Source organism: Chrysochloris asiatica, unplaced genomic scaffold (assembly GCF_000296735.1).
Source record: "Chrysochloris asiatica unplaced genomic scaffold, ChrAsi1.0 scaffold00032, whole genome shotgun sequence".
Lineage (NCBI taxonomy): Eukaryota > Metazoa > Chordata > Mammalia > Afrosoricida > Chrysochloridae > Chrysochloris > Chrysochloris asiatica.
Window position 1 is genome coordinate 6259400 of NW_006408550.1, and position 15157 is coordinate 6274556.

General features: G+C 40.4%; 1 protein-coding gene across 1 annotated transcript in view; it reads right to left on the reverse strand.

Annotated features, from left to right (window-relative positions):
* Nucleotides 1–15157, reverse strand: part of DOCK4 (dedicator of cytokinesis 4) — a 360754-nt gene that overhangs the window by 216018 nt on the left and 129579 nt on the right. The window contains exon 12 of the mRNA XM_006859354.1: nucleotides 10716–10841. Coding sequence (XP_006859416.1) covers nucleotides 10716–10841 — 126 coding nt within the window. The remainder of the gene's footprint in view (nucleotides 1–10715; nucleotides 10842–15157) is intronic.

Consider the following 15157-nt stretch of genomic DNA (forward strand, 5'->3'; position numbering starts at 1 on the left):
GTCCACCAGCTGCTACTGAGAGAAGGAGGCTTTCAACTCCCATAAAGATTTACAACCTCAGGCACTGAAAACAAGTGAATACGAGTTGGAAAGGACTCAATGGCACCCAACAGCAATCAGAGCAGCAGTGCAATTTACTGTGTTGGAACCAACTGGAAGGCACTAAACAACAACTATGTGTGACAGGAACCCTGGTAGCCTAATGGGTTATGAGTTGGGCTGCTTGTGGTCAGCAGTTGGAATCTACCAGCCTTTCCATGGGAGAAAGAAGAGACTTTCTATTCCAGTAAAGAATTACTGTCTCAGAAACCCTATATAGGGCGCTATGAGTCTGAACTGACTCAGCAGCACACACCACCACTACTAAGTATTAGGAGTTCTGTGATGGTGCTGTAGGATAAGCAATGGACTGCTAAACACAAGGTTTATTAAGTGCTGTTAAGTGGTTAAGTGCTGACGAGTTGGTTCCAGCTCTTAGCAACACAATGTAGGGTTTCCCAGGAGCAGCTGTTGAGTTTGAACCACTAACCTTGCAGTTTAAACTGACCTTGAGGTTGAGTGCTTAGCCTACTGCGTCAAAGTTGTTGTTGTTACGTGCCGTGGAGTCAGTTCTGACTCATAGTGACCCTGTACAGGGTTTCCGAGGCTGTAAATCTTTACGGGAGCCGAAAGCCTCATCTTTCTCCCGCGGAACAACTGGTAGTTTCGAAGTGCTGACCTTGCGGCTCGCAGCCTGATTTGTAACCATTCAGCTACCAGAGCTCCTTACTGCGTCAAGGTAGGCAGTTCAAATCCCTCAGTCCCTCCTTGGAAACCTGATACAGGATAGCTATGAGTTGGAAACAACTAGATAGCACTTAACGATGACAACTATGTGTTAGGGGTGTTCAGTGACTCGACAGGATAAACACTGGACTGCCAATTGAAAGATCGGTGGTTCTAATCCACTAGCCACACAGGATAAAGATTACACTTTCTGCTCCTCTAAAAATTTACAGCCTTGGAAATCCTATACAGGGTTGTTATGAGTAGGAACTGACCCCATGACACTTAACAACAGCAACAACTATGTATTTGGCACTTTACCAAGACCTATAAGCCAAGCATCTAACTAAATTCCCACAACAACTTCAAAAAGCTTTTGGTAAAATGGTAGTAAAAGATAAGGAAATTTTTCCTTGAACTTTTTGAAGCCCTCTCTTATAAGAAGACACCATTATTTACATTTAATTGATGAGGAAACTGAAATATAAAGATTAAGAAATGTGTCCAAAGTATTCTCAATATTCCCAATTTATAGATGAAGTACAATTCAATAGCATGTGAAAAGTCATCAGATAAGCTGAATAGATTTCAGCCTTAGTCACTAGAAGATCAGTATGTGAAACAAGAAAAGTACTAGACTGCTCGACTCTGCCTTGTTCAGACCTGTCTTACAGCACTGAGTTCAGTTCTAGGACCATCTTTACAGGGCACAGATGACGCAAACTGGTATCATCCAGAACAAAAAACAATATGGTGAAAGGACTCAGAACTGATCACAGGAGGGATGAGAGAAGCAAGAGAATTTAATACTGTTGCAATTTTATGTAGATCATCTCAATATAATTTAAGTCAATGTACCAAAAGGTATGAATTAGAGATTCCCTATGAAGGACTCCTGGTGTGGTACTGTAGGATCAGCACTGGACTGCGAACCAAAAGGTCGGCAGTTCAAACCCACTAGCTGTTCCTTGGAAACTATACATGGTCGTTATGAGTCAGAATCAACTCGACTGTACTTAACAACAACAGCAATGAGTCCTGGTGTGGTGCTGCAGGATAATGCACTGGATTGCAAGGTCGGTTTGAACTGCAAGGTTGGAAGTTCAAACTCATCAGTTGCTCCTCGGAAAAACTTTACAAGGTTGCAATGCATTGGAACCAGCTCAACGGCACTTAACAAGAAGTAGTCCCTGGGTGGTGTGAACCAACCTGGTGATGCCACATAAGCAAGACCTGGAAACCTGTTTCCATGAAGACTACAGCTAAGAAAACCCTATGGGGCAATGGCAACAAGTTTGGCTTGAGTTTAACAATGAGTAATATTTTAACTAGCTGCTATGTGGAAGCAAGTCTCCAAGAGGCATCGAGTACAAGAATATAAGACTAGGGATAGGCTACGAAAATTTTGTTTATAGGGATTCATACACTCAGAATAAGAATAGACCTTTGAGCCAGGGGAAGGGTACATTCTGACCTTCCACATGCCATTCCTGACATGTCAACCAGTTTCTGCTCCAGAATGTCTGGTGGATGGAAACTTGTCTTTTCTGATATAAAGCGGTGGCCCAGGCTTGACTTCACAGAGTCTGTTAAGATATTTAAGGCTGTGCTGTCCAATACAGAAACCAATGCCACATGTGGCAACTGAGCACTTGAAATGTGACTGGTCTGGAAAGATGTGCTGTACAATATGCACTGGCTTTCAAAGATGCAGGCTAAGAGAAAGGCAGCAAACTGCTGTCTCCTTAAGGACTGACTATGCTGATGACCTGTTGCAATGATAAAACCTTAGATGTCCTGGGTTAAATAAAATGATTATGAAAACTAATTTCACCTGTTCTTACTTTTTATAAGGTGGTCAATAGTAAATGTAAATTTATAACTGTGGCTCAGATCCATGTTTCTTTTGGAGAGCTCTGGTTAAATTCTTTTAATTCTTTTTCCTCTCACAGCATGGAATGCTACTTAAAGTTATTTGGCTGATACAAGGCAGAGATGGTCTCTGGAAAAAGTGTCTTTTCTTCTTCAGACATCAGATACTCTAAGAAATAAAGTGTTGAGTAATCTACCCTTAACCACAGAGAACAATCCAGAAAACATCAAGATGGTGCTGAAGTACACAGGCAGATGCCCTCCTCAAACCTGGCTATGACTAAGGAGAAAATGTCTGTCTCTTATGTTTTTCACATTTCAAAAATAGCTTGGCATTGATTACATCCTACGATCCTCAAAGAGAGCTCTGTGTATGATCCTGTCCACCACAGAACCACAGATAATCCATTCTGAGAGGCAGTGGCTGTGTTGAAGAACTTGGTTCTATTGGTACAAGCATGTGTCTCACCTGTGCTGACCTTATCGGTTCATTGCAGATGGAGATTAACTGTGAAGGATAAGCCTATAAAATGAAAAAAAGGTCACCCTTGCCTGCTGTCAGTATAACATTGAGATCAGAAATACCGTTTACACACATCTTCTCACTGAAGAATTCTGCTCAAGCTTTCATTAGGGACACTGCTGAGAATTAATTGGCAAGTCCAAATTCTGATATATAATAAAAGGAAAAAAATACAAACAATGACTGTATGGTTCCCAACGTAAATCCAGTGAGTTTTAAAATTGTTTGCAGTTGATTATGTAAATCTCAACGGGCTCAAGCTTGGCAACAATTGTGAGGTTGGCCCAGGATCAGGCAGTGTTTCCTTCTATTGTACACAGGGTCGCTATGAATGGGTACCCACTCTATGGCACCTAACAGCAACATGTAAATACACACATCTCCCTCTCATTTGAAAGATTTATTGGGGCAATTAGGTGCAGTTGAGTCTATTCTAATTATGGGTGCAGATCTCCAGACCTTACTCTCATGAAGCCACTCACTGGGTTTAAACCATCAACCTTTTGGTGAACAGGTAAATGCCAGGGTTGCTTAATTGGAGGATGAAGAAGCCAAAAATATGAAAGAGAAAAGAAAGAATTAGAAAGTGATTTTAAAAAAACCTCTTGTAGTCCCCAGCCCTGCAGAATCCTCTTCTGGCCAATGTGAGCTTAACTAGCTCAAAGCTAGAGAATGACAGGGACAGAGAGCCTCATTCCACCGGAAGTTCATTCCATCAGTAAAGAGACAAAAGCTGCAGGAGCACAGCACATCCCAGACAATTATTCAGTAGATGATGTGTCATCTTGTTTTATGCTTTTCCGTTTCTCAGCGATACTGCCCAGAGATCAAGCTGAGAAATTCTTCTAGCAGCTGCTTGTATTCTGCTCTAAAATATGGTTTTTTGTTTGTTTATTTTTATATTAGATTAACCCATCAATTTGTTTCTCAATGGGATGTAATTTTTTTAGGGGGGTGAAAGAAGAAATGCCAGCTATTTTTAGTAACTGAAGGAAATAATGAACAGTTGTAAAAGCCACTGAATAAGATGTCACCAAGTAAACAGTTCTATAAACAGTCATTTCTGACAACAGTAGTATGACATGCTCAGGCAGGCTGGGTCAGGTCATCCCAGGAGTTTAACAGGCAGTTCTCAAAGCCTTCCCTGCAGGAATTAATTTTCACCAAAATGAAAATTGTTGAAATGTTTTGTTATATAGATATTTACCACAATTAGAAAATAAGTATTTTTAAAAAGAAAGACCACAAAAGATTGCAATGGGTAATGTTGGACAGTTTCTGTATTGCTTGAAGTCCTTGAGTCACAGCAGTCTTATCACTGGGAATTAACACTGCAGCCTGCCAAATATAAATTCCCTTGCTTGCTTCTATACATGAAATTTAAACAGCGGTTTAGAGAATCTCATTCTTAAAAATACGATCGACAAGATAAAAGTATTTCATTTGGTCTTTCTATTCTCCAGGGAAGATATGGAATACTATTATGCAACATGGTATTTTCCAGCTTCTAACATATCTCTCTAGATTCTTGGTGTGGCGTTGTAGAATAAACACTGGACTGTGAACTACAAGGGTGGTAGTTCAAACTTACACGTCGCTCCTTGGAAACCCATGAGTCGGAACCGACTTGATGGCACTTAACAGCATCTAGATGGTGTTGTTTGCAAGGCACTGAATTGGTCACTACAAGGTTGGTGGTTCAAATCCATCAGCTGCTCCATGGGAGAAAGATAAGGCTGCTTGCTTCCATAAAGACCTGTTGTTGTTGTTAAGTACCATGGAGTCAGTTCGGACTCATAGTGACCCTGCATAGGGTTTCCAAAGCTGTAAATCTTAACAGGAGCTGAACACCTCAGAACAGCTGGTAGTTTCCAACTGCTGACCTTCAGGTTGGCAGCCCAATTCGTAACCACTTGGAAATCCTATATAAGGTTGATATGAGTCAGATTTCACTTGATGCCAATGGGGTTGGTTAAGTTTGGATTAACATCTGGACAAAGAGGCAGAAACTTTGTTTTTATGGGAGATCAAGTTAAACACAGGTAAGGGCCTTTTAGAACAAAATTCAGTAACTAATAAAAATTTACTCCTCGGTTTATAGATCAAAGGACAAGTATGTAAAATGTTTTCAATAAATATAAACCACATTACTCTATTTGGCTTAGTCTTACCCTAAATTAGATATAGGGTTGTTCTGAGTTGAAATTGACTAAAATGCACAAGATTAAATTTGAAGGGATGAAGGTAAAAAAGAAGAAGATGGAGAAGAGAGGTACAGAAACAAGGGGATGGAGAAAAATGGATGGAGGGGAGAGAGAGGAGGAGGAGGAAAAAAAGATAATGGTCAAACAAGAAAGCAAAAGAAGATGAGAGTCTTAGATGCACACAGTTAGACCCAGTGTTTGGTAAAGGTCACCCAGCCTGGTTACTGCTCACTCTACTCAGCAACAGTGTGCAGAATTCTTAGAAGTCTAGCACCTCTGGTTCCTACTAAATTGTAATTAGACTTTTGATCTTAAAGCATCAAAAGTATTTGAAGCACTGGCTTAGCTTTTACAAAATCCCTCAATTTCTGTTTTTCCTGGAAAGTTCTCACTTCACCATCATATCTGATTGACAGCTTTGCTGGTTATATGATTCTTAGTTGGCAGTGTTTTTCTTTCATAGTTCTTAATGTTTCCCCATTGCCTTCTTGCCCACATGGTTTCTGCTGAGAAGTCAGAGTTTAATCTTACTGGTTTTCCTTTGTAAGTAACGTTTCTTTTTTCCCTAGCTGCTTTTTACAATTCTTTCCTTCTTTTTGATTTTGGAGAGTTTGATTATGATATGTCTTAGTGATTTTCTTTTGGGGTCTATCCTGCCTGAGGTTCATTCAGCTTCTTGAATGTTCAAGTCCTTCATGATGTTAGGGAAATTTTCTTCCAGCAGCTCTTCGACTATCCTGTGGTTTTGTCTCTTCTTGTTTTGGAATTCCAATCACCCGTAGGTTATTCCTCTTCATGAATAACCTACGTAGGTTGTCTCACGTGAATTTTTGGCTTTCTTCAGGGGTTTTTTTTTCATTCTTTTTTTCTGCTTGATCTTCTAGCTTAACAGTATTAAGAGATTTATCTTTAAGTTTGCTAATTCTGGCTTCCATCCATTCAATTCTACTCCTTTGCCCCTTCAGTGTACTGACCATTTCTGGTATTTTAGTATTGATCATCTGGACCTCTTTTTGCAGGTTTTGTGTTATCTCCAATGTTGTATGTATTCTGCTTGACTGTTCCTGTAGTGCTTTCCTGACTTCTTCCTCATTTTCCTTAACCTTTCTGTGGAACATTTGGATGCACTTCATTATCTTTCTCCTGAATTATTTTCCAGGTAATACCAAAGCCTTTTCTCCCTCCAAAGCAACTTCTAGTTCTTCCTCTTTGTAATTTGTTTGAGCTATTCTGTCTTGTTTCTGCACGTGAGCAGAAGTTTTCTGCTGCGTTTAAGGCAATGTGTTGTTGTTGTAGTGGTCTTAATTAAATGAATGTATGTTGGTGTATTCTTAAGCACTCTCCAATTGCCTCTTGATGGGTGTGATCAGGAGATGAGTTTCTCTGTTCACTGTCCAGACAGCTCACTTCAGTGTGTTTTTAGCAGGTGTTGGTTGTAGGCACTGCTCTGGTGTGCAGCAGCTAGTATGGCTCTTGCCCAATTGGTATGCTTTTTTTTTTTTAGAGGGTGCAATTGCAGCTTACCTGTATGCCACAGTTGCCATCTCCTTTCTGGTGAGGCAAGGAGAGAAAGAGATCCCACAAGATAGAAGGAGGCCCAAAGAACAAAACTAAAAATAAAAGTCATAAAAACCCTGGAGGTGGTGGGGGGGGTTGGGAATGCGTATACACAGTCACATATACAATAAAACTGAAGGAATTCTCTAGCACCACCTAATGGAATATTGACTTCAAAACCACCTAAGAAATTTCACGATGTCCCCACTTTGCCTCTATAATCTGACACCAGTTTTCCTTTCTTTTATTTTTTTCTTCCCTCCCTTCAAGTCCATTCCACTGTTTCTCCTAGTAAGAACCAGGCCAGGCCTGGCCAGATCTGGTATGGAAGAGACTCCAGGCAGAAGCTCTTACTGTTGTCTCTTGCCTCTTTGATTTTGCGCCCAGTGATCGGTGCTCCACAGATCCCTCCATACCACCCACAGATTCCTCCATACGCATAGCACAGATCCCTGCATGCATGGGCCACAGAAGTAGGTGTGGACTGCAGACCCTCCACGTGCAGGCCATATAACCCTCTGTGTGGGGGCTGCAGAACCTTCTCTAGGCATGTCTACTCATACTAGTCTTACCCTGGTCACTAGAGAGGAAGTGAGTGGAAAGACAAAGAGAAGAGAAGGAAAAAGAGAAAAACGAAAGAAAAGAATACTCGCACCTATGTCTCTGTGAATAGCTAGCAGGTTTCTATCAGCATCCAAAGTGTAAAAAAGGCTATTCTCCCATAAAATTTTAACTTCTGTAGAATGTTAGAATAGAAAAAACATTAGAATATACAAATTTTCTTTTAACATTTGAGGCAACACTTTGTTAAATAGGGGAACAAGTGTTTGCTACTAGTGTAGTGTAGGAGCGCGAAATCATGGGATGGGCGAGGTGGGCCTTGAAGAATACTCAGGTGTGACATCTCTAGGTGGGATCCTATCACCTCTCTCTAACCCCTTCCAAATGACTATGTCTTTCTCCTTAGATTGTAATTCCACACATGGTGTGAATGTGTATTCTTTTCACCTTCTCTACTGTTAACAGGCAGCCCTGTGTGGCACTGCAGAATAAGCACTGGATGTCATAGTCGGTTTGAATCACAAGGTCAGTGGTTCAAGCCCACCAGTCTCTCCTAGGAAACCCTATACAGGGTCGCTATGAGTCGGAATTGATTCGATGGCACTTAGCAATGACACTGCTAACACAGGAGTCCTGGTGGCACAGGGGGCTCTGGGTTGTACTACTAACCAAAAGGTGTTGTTGTTGTGAAATACTGTTGAGTCGTTTCCAACTCACATTGACCCTGTATAGGGTTTTCGAGGAGCGGCTAATGGGTTTGGACTGCTGACCTTGTATAGTTCAAACCATCTTTGGGGTCCAGTGCTTATCCTACAGTGCCACACCAGGACTCCTGAAAGTCAGGTAAGTGGTTTGAATTAACCAGTCACTTTACAGGAGAAAGATGAGGCAGTCTGCTTCTCTCAAGACTTATAACCCCCGAAACCTCTGGAGCCATCCTTCTTTGTCCTAGAAAGTCACCTGCAGTCGAAACAGACTCAATGGTAGAGCATACTAACATTCCAGCCCAAGCCAAAGCATCTCTCTAGTTGGATTACTGCGCAAGACCCCAAACTGGTCTTCCTGTTTCTACTCTAATCTCCCACATCCCTCCAAGTATAATCGCCACACAGTAAGTAGAATAATTCTGTGACAATGTAAACCAGCTTGTCATTCCTCTGTTCAAAATCTACTAGTTGTTTCCCTTCTTATTCTGTATAATGACTAGTGTGATCTACAAGGCCACACATGATTTTTTCCAAACACTCTCCTACACCCCCATTTCCATTCTTCTGTTCTGGCCAGGCTGGGCTCCTTGCAGGTCCTCAACACACAGGCATGTTACTGCTTCAGGACCTTTGCAGATTTTATCTGCATGGCTTCCTCACTTCCTTCAGGTCTCTATTCTGATAATACCTTCTCATCTACATTTCTCACCTACCTAACATGTCAACTCCTCAGCACACTAGATTCTCCAGCCCCTTTATTTGTCTGAGTTTTTATCTGTTACCATCTTCAAACATATATTTTACATATTATCAGTTTCCTCCTTAGAAAACAAGCGCTATGAGGGTAAGGAATTTTTCTGTTGTGTTTGCTGTTGTGCCCCAGTGCCTGGAAGGATGCATTGGTACATAGAAAGTACTCAATGTGTATTTGTGGAATTAATGAATCTCAAGTAAAGAGAATTAAGATTCATTAATTCTTCTAATATATATTGAGTACTTTCTATGTGGCAAGGCATCCTTCCAGGCCCTGGGGCACAACACCAAATGTGGCACTGGAAGATAAGCACTCAACCACAAGGTCGGTCTGAGACACAAAGTTGGCAGTTCAAATTCACCAGCTGCTCCTTGGAAACCCTATACCGGATGGCTATGAGTCAGAACTGACTTGAAGATGCTTAACAATAAAAACAACAATTCTCTTAGCCTCTGGCACAGGGATCAATGTTTACTGACATAAGTGAACCGAATTTGCTAAAAACATTTTTCTTTTTAAAAGAAAACACACACTATTTCCTTCTTGCTCAATCCCATGGGTTTTACTTAATAGCACTCAGAAGGCCCTAACTGCCCTAAGAGTGGGAGGAGTGTACTTTCTAAATTTATTTTGGTTGAGAGATTAGGACTGCCCTACGCTAAAATGTACCAAAGCTTGAGTAAACTTGGCATTTATTTTACACTATGAATTTCCTTAAACCACCCCCTTTCCATTTAGAAAAGACACACAATTTTGGCATTTTGATTATTAATATAGATCAAAATTATATAGACAGAAAGAACTATAAAAGGTGACAAATTATATATGGCATTTGTATATTATACATATATACCCCTCAGATTCCTGATGTGGTGCTGTAGGATCAGCACTGGGCTGGGAACCACAAAGTCAGCAGTTCAAATCCATCAGCTGCTCCTCAGAAACCTTATACAGGTTTGCTATGAGTCAGAACTGACTTGACGGCACTTAACAACAACAACATATGTACCTCAAAAGAAAAAATCCCCAAGAAAGGCTAACTATTCCTAATTAACAATTCTTATCAAAGTTTGGAGTCTTGGTATGGCACTGTGAGTTAATGCGCCAATCTGCAAAGCCGTATGAACTACAAGGTTGGTGATACAAGCTTACCAGTCGCTTCTTGGAAACCCTATACAACAGGGTCACTATGGGTCAGAACTGACTTGATGGCACTTAACAACAACATCATCAAAGTTTAAGAGTATTTCCTCTAAGCAACTTCAGCAACATTTTCCATCAGCAATATTTTCTGGGCACTCCATCTCACTTTTACCCTCTAGTTATGGTTGTAACAAAAATTCAGCCACGGCTCCCATAACTTAGCCATCCCAATGTAAAGATATTCTATTTTTAAAAGTTTGCTTAATTTTAAATTACGTGCCTTACTTAACTGTTCAGTATAGTCCATTAAAATTCTTCGAAACTGACAATGTGAAAATTTTTGAGGTGTCAGAAGCAGACAATATAGCCATATTTCAACATTTTGGTTCGTACCAAGTTACTTATCAAAAAAGATCCACACCCTTGGCTACTGAGTGGATTCCTACTCATATCGCCCCCAAGTGTTACAGAGCAGAACTGCTCCATAAAGGTTTGTTGGTTTTAATTTTTAGAGAGTAGTTTGCCAAGCTCTTATTCTGCAGAACCACTGTGTGAGTTCAAAATATCAACCTTTCAGATGAGCAGCAGATTGCAACCATTGGTCCCATCCAGACTCCATAGCCACCTACCAGGCATTATAATATTAGAAAATCCCAGCTTCCTCGTTATGGATACTCCATGAGAAAATACCGATGAATATTCTCTTCTGATTTGTTCAATGTCTCCATGTAACAGTTGTAGGGAAACTGCTAAACCTAACAGAAATGAGAGATAACAGAGTAAAATAGTAAGGATTAGAAGTAGTGTGGAGAGACAAGTATTTTAACACATCCAAATATATGGTATCCACATTTTAAGTTAAGCATTAATTTTCAATCAAAATCAATAGACTCTACTGATATAATATCTAGATAACTCTTTTCCAACTTCAATGTATTACATTTTATAAGGAAATTCATTGCAAATGGAAATACTTCATTAGAACACAGATAGGATCACACCAGCTCTAGTCCCAAAAGCCTATTCTCAAGCCCCAGCCACATGGCGCATATTCTAGAACCAACACTCATTCCAACAATCAACAGACAGTTACCCTGACCTAGAAAATGTTCATATCTAAACGGGAGTTTTTTTAAAAATTTAAAATTTTGATGAACGCATGTTGTTGTTGTTAAGTGCCATCGAGTCAGTTCTGACCCATAGCAACCCTGTATAGGGTTTCCAAGGAGCAGCTGGTGAGCTTGAACCACCAACCTTGCAGTTCAAATGGCTTTGCAGTCTGGCGCATTAACCCACAGTGCTTCACCAGCACTCCTGATGAAAGCATGTTGTTGTTGTTGTTAAGTGCCATCGAGTCAGTTCTGACCCATAGCAACCCTGTATAGGGTTTCCAAGGAGCAGCTGGTGAGCTTGAACCACCAACCTTGCAGTTCAAATGGCTTTGCAGTCTGGCGCATTAACCCACAGTGCTTCACCAGGACTCCTGACGAAAGCATACACATGTATAACTCAGGGCCATTGATTACAGTCTTCAAGTTATATTACCATTCTCACTATTCTTTTCTAAGTGATTCCACCACCATATCTTAAACTCTCTGCCACCTAACCTTCTTATCAAGGAGTCCTGGGTAGTATAGTAGATTGTGCGTTGGGCTGCTAACTGCAAAGTCAGTGGTTTGAATCTACCAGTCACACTCCACAGGAGAAAGATGAAGCTTTCTGTTCCACAGAGATTTACAGCCTCAATAACCCGAGTTGGAACCGACTTGGTAGCATACAACAACCACCACCACCACCGAGCTTCTTATCCACTCTTTTGAGTTCCCGTGTCAATTTGATCTCACATAGAACATTCTTTAAAAGAGTTTACGGCTTGAAGCAGATGTGCTTTACTAATGATGAACTATTTTTTTGGCTCAAAGATGATCTCAGGGGATTGTTTGGTTTAAAGGTTAATGTTTAAAGATAATCTCAAGGCAATAGTTTTGGTGGTTCATATAGCAAAATGGCTTCAAAAAGTTCAGATTTCATCTGAATGTTTACCAAATGTTTATCTAATAATTATCAAATATCAAAGATGAACAGAAACCTGAAGCCATTCAATGATTTAAAAGATATTCATGGAAATTTTCTTGAAACTTAAATAACAAAGATGATTACAAGGAAACCAAGATTCGTTCAGAATCCCATACAGTGTCTTCATCTAATGAGATGAATTTAGCATGATGAAAACCACTTTGACAACAATGCAAAGGAATTTAACCAGTAAAGTAGTAAAATAACTTAAAATTTTTTCACCTATTTGGTGACCCCAACTATAGTGATATTACCACAGTGAGTTATATAGTAGGTAAATGACATTTTAACAAATATCTTGTTTTCAAACTCCCAGGTAACAACAACAAAAAGCAAGCTAATGCCATATCTTCATGTTTATATTTCTAAGATGCTACTCCTCTTCTTCTCTTATTTTAAAACAAAAAAGACAAAGCATGTTCCTCATTTTGTATTAGTTATAGAAAATGAAACTAGTTAAAGGTAACACTTATTTTTAAAAAATTTTCATCATTAACTTGATCTCAATTTCAAAATACATGTGGATGGTAGCATCAAGAGGAAGGTAAATCTGTGCACCAAGGATTCTCAATCTACATCATTAGTTATTATCACCTTTCATTTAATAAGGTACATACTGTGTATGAGTGAGTGATCATGCACCATTGATAATGTACAGCATTATGATGTTATGTTAAACACATGGGTCACATGAATGACAACAACCATACAGGAATAGAAAAGAAGGAAATCTCATCTGCCACACATCTAGATTACAAATCTTCCTTTCCTTTTCTTTCAATGTTGTTGTTATCAAGTGCCCTTGAATCAGTTCCAACTCATAGTGACCTTGTATAGGGTTTCTGAGTAGCAGATAGTGGATTCCAAACACAGATCTTATGGCTCACAGTCCAGTGCTTATCCTACCGCACCACACCAGGAGACCATCTTCTTTAACAGTATGTATTAAATAAACAAATTATCTACAAGAGCAGCATTCTGTTGTTTGTTTACTTGCTTTTGAATAACCAAAACCCCAAACTTCCCTTGAGTCAATTCTAATTCATAGAGTAGAACTGCTCCATAGGGTTTCTGAGACTGTAAATATTTACACCAGGACAACTGGTAATGCAGCAGTAGACTCAGAGAAGTTGGGGCCTCTCTGGGGCTCCATTCGGCCCTCATTAGGCATGCGTCAGGATCAGTTACATAAGAAATGAGAGGTTGGGACCTCATTATTGTGTCCTGGCACTTTCTAGCATGTGGACCTAATACAATATTTGTCTTAGAGAATTTTTGCAAGACTTAAGCTAAAACAGGAAGGTATTCAGAAACTTTTAGTTAAATTTGTAGTCCACTTTGAGCTACCTAACCTTTGTTATTGTTATTTTGTGCCCTTGAGTCAATTCAGATGCTTGTGGATCCTACATGGCAAAGTAAACTGCCTCCTCCCAGGGTTTCCTTTATAGGAGTTGATCAACAGATCTTTTCTCCTGTGGAGCAAGAGGAGCAACGGGTAAGTTCAAACTGCCAACTTTTCCGTTAGCAGTGGACATTTAGCCACCAAGACTCTTAGCATTTTCCTTGCATCCACTGAGAACCCTATGAACCACAGTTCCACTGATAAAAAAGGGTCCCAATGAGTCAGCATGGGCTTGATGGTGACGGATGGCCCTTACTAGGCTCCCATCAGCCCATTCACTTTGAGTTGGGTCACTGAAGTTGGGTAGGGGAGCATCTGTTCTCTTACAGAGTCGTAGAATGAAGTAGTGGGAGAAGACACCTTCTAGGCAGCATGATGGATAAAACTACCAGTGCAGTTTTGGGAGACTCCACGTAGTAAGTACATGGTCACTTCTGAGACTCAGAGCCAGGTGGATAAAGAAAAACTCACACGTATTATAATCCATTGGCCCCAGCAGCTAGCTCTTCCTGACTCATGCTTTCCCACTACCCCTGGCTCATTACTGCTGTCTTAGTTCTCCTCCCACTGCTGTCCTTTTGCCTTCAAAACACTCCCACCATCACCATCACCATTAGCATTCCCAGAGCTCTTCTGTAGAACACCACAACAGTCCCTCCCACTGCGGAGGACACCATTCAAATCTGGGTGTACTATTAGCCGTGTTTCAAGAAGAGAGTCAAGCTGATTGAACAAAATATTCAAGGTCCTGTGATTTTTCCAAGCGATCATTTTATTGGGGCATCTCATTGAAAAATATGATTGGGGCACTAGCAACATTATGTGGCAGGTACAAAAGAAGAAAGGTGTCCTGGTGTGGCGCTGCAGGATAATGTGCTGGACTGCAATGTCAGTTTGAACCACAAGGTCGGTGGTATAAACCCAGCAGCCACTCCTCAGAAAACTTATACAGGGTTGCTATGGGTTGAAACCGACTCAAAGATGCTTAAAAACAACAATAAAGGAAGAAGAGAAAAAACTAAGCAGTAATGGAAAAACAAAGGTTGGGGGTAGGTTAGGAAGAAAGAAAAGTGATGAGGATTCTTGTTTTGTTCTATAGGTGCTATTATGTTTTAACCAGCAGTAAAAATTTTTATATACATTGGATAATTTGTTGTTGCTGTTGTTAGGGGCCATCGAGTTGGAACTCACAGTGACACTATACACACAGTCAGTTCCTATGCCAGCCTCACACTCTTAGCTAAGCCTGAGCCTAATGCTGTCAGCACTATGCTAATCCATCTCCTTGGAGGGTCTTCCTCTTTGTCTACAACTCTCCACTTTACAAAAAATGATATCCTTCTCCAAGAACTGGAACCTCCTGACAACATGTCAGAAGTATGAAAGACGAAGTCTGGCCATCCTGGCTTCCAACGAGCACTCTAGCTATACTTCTACTAACACAGATTGGTTTGTTGTTTTGGCAGCCCATGGTCCTTTTAATATTCTCCTTCAACTACACAACTCAAAAGCATCAATTCTTCCATGGTCTTCCTTATTCACTGTCCAGCTTTCACATGCAGATGAGGTTATTGAAAATACCATGACTTGAAT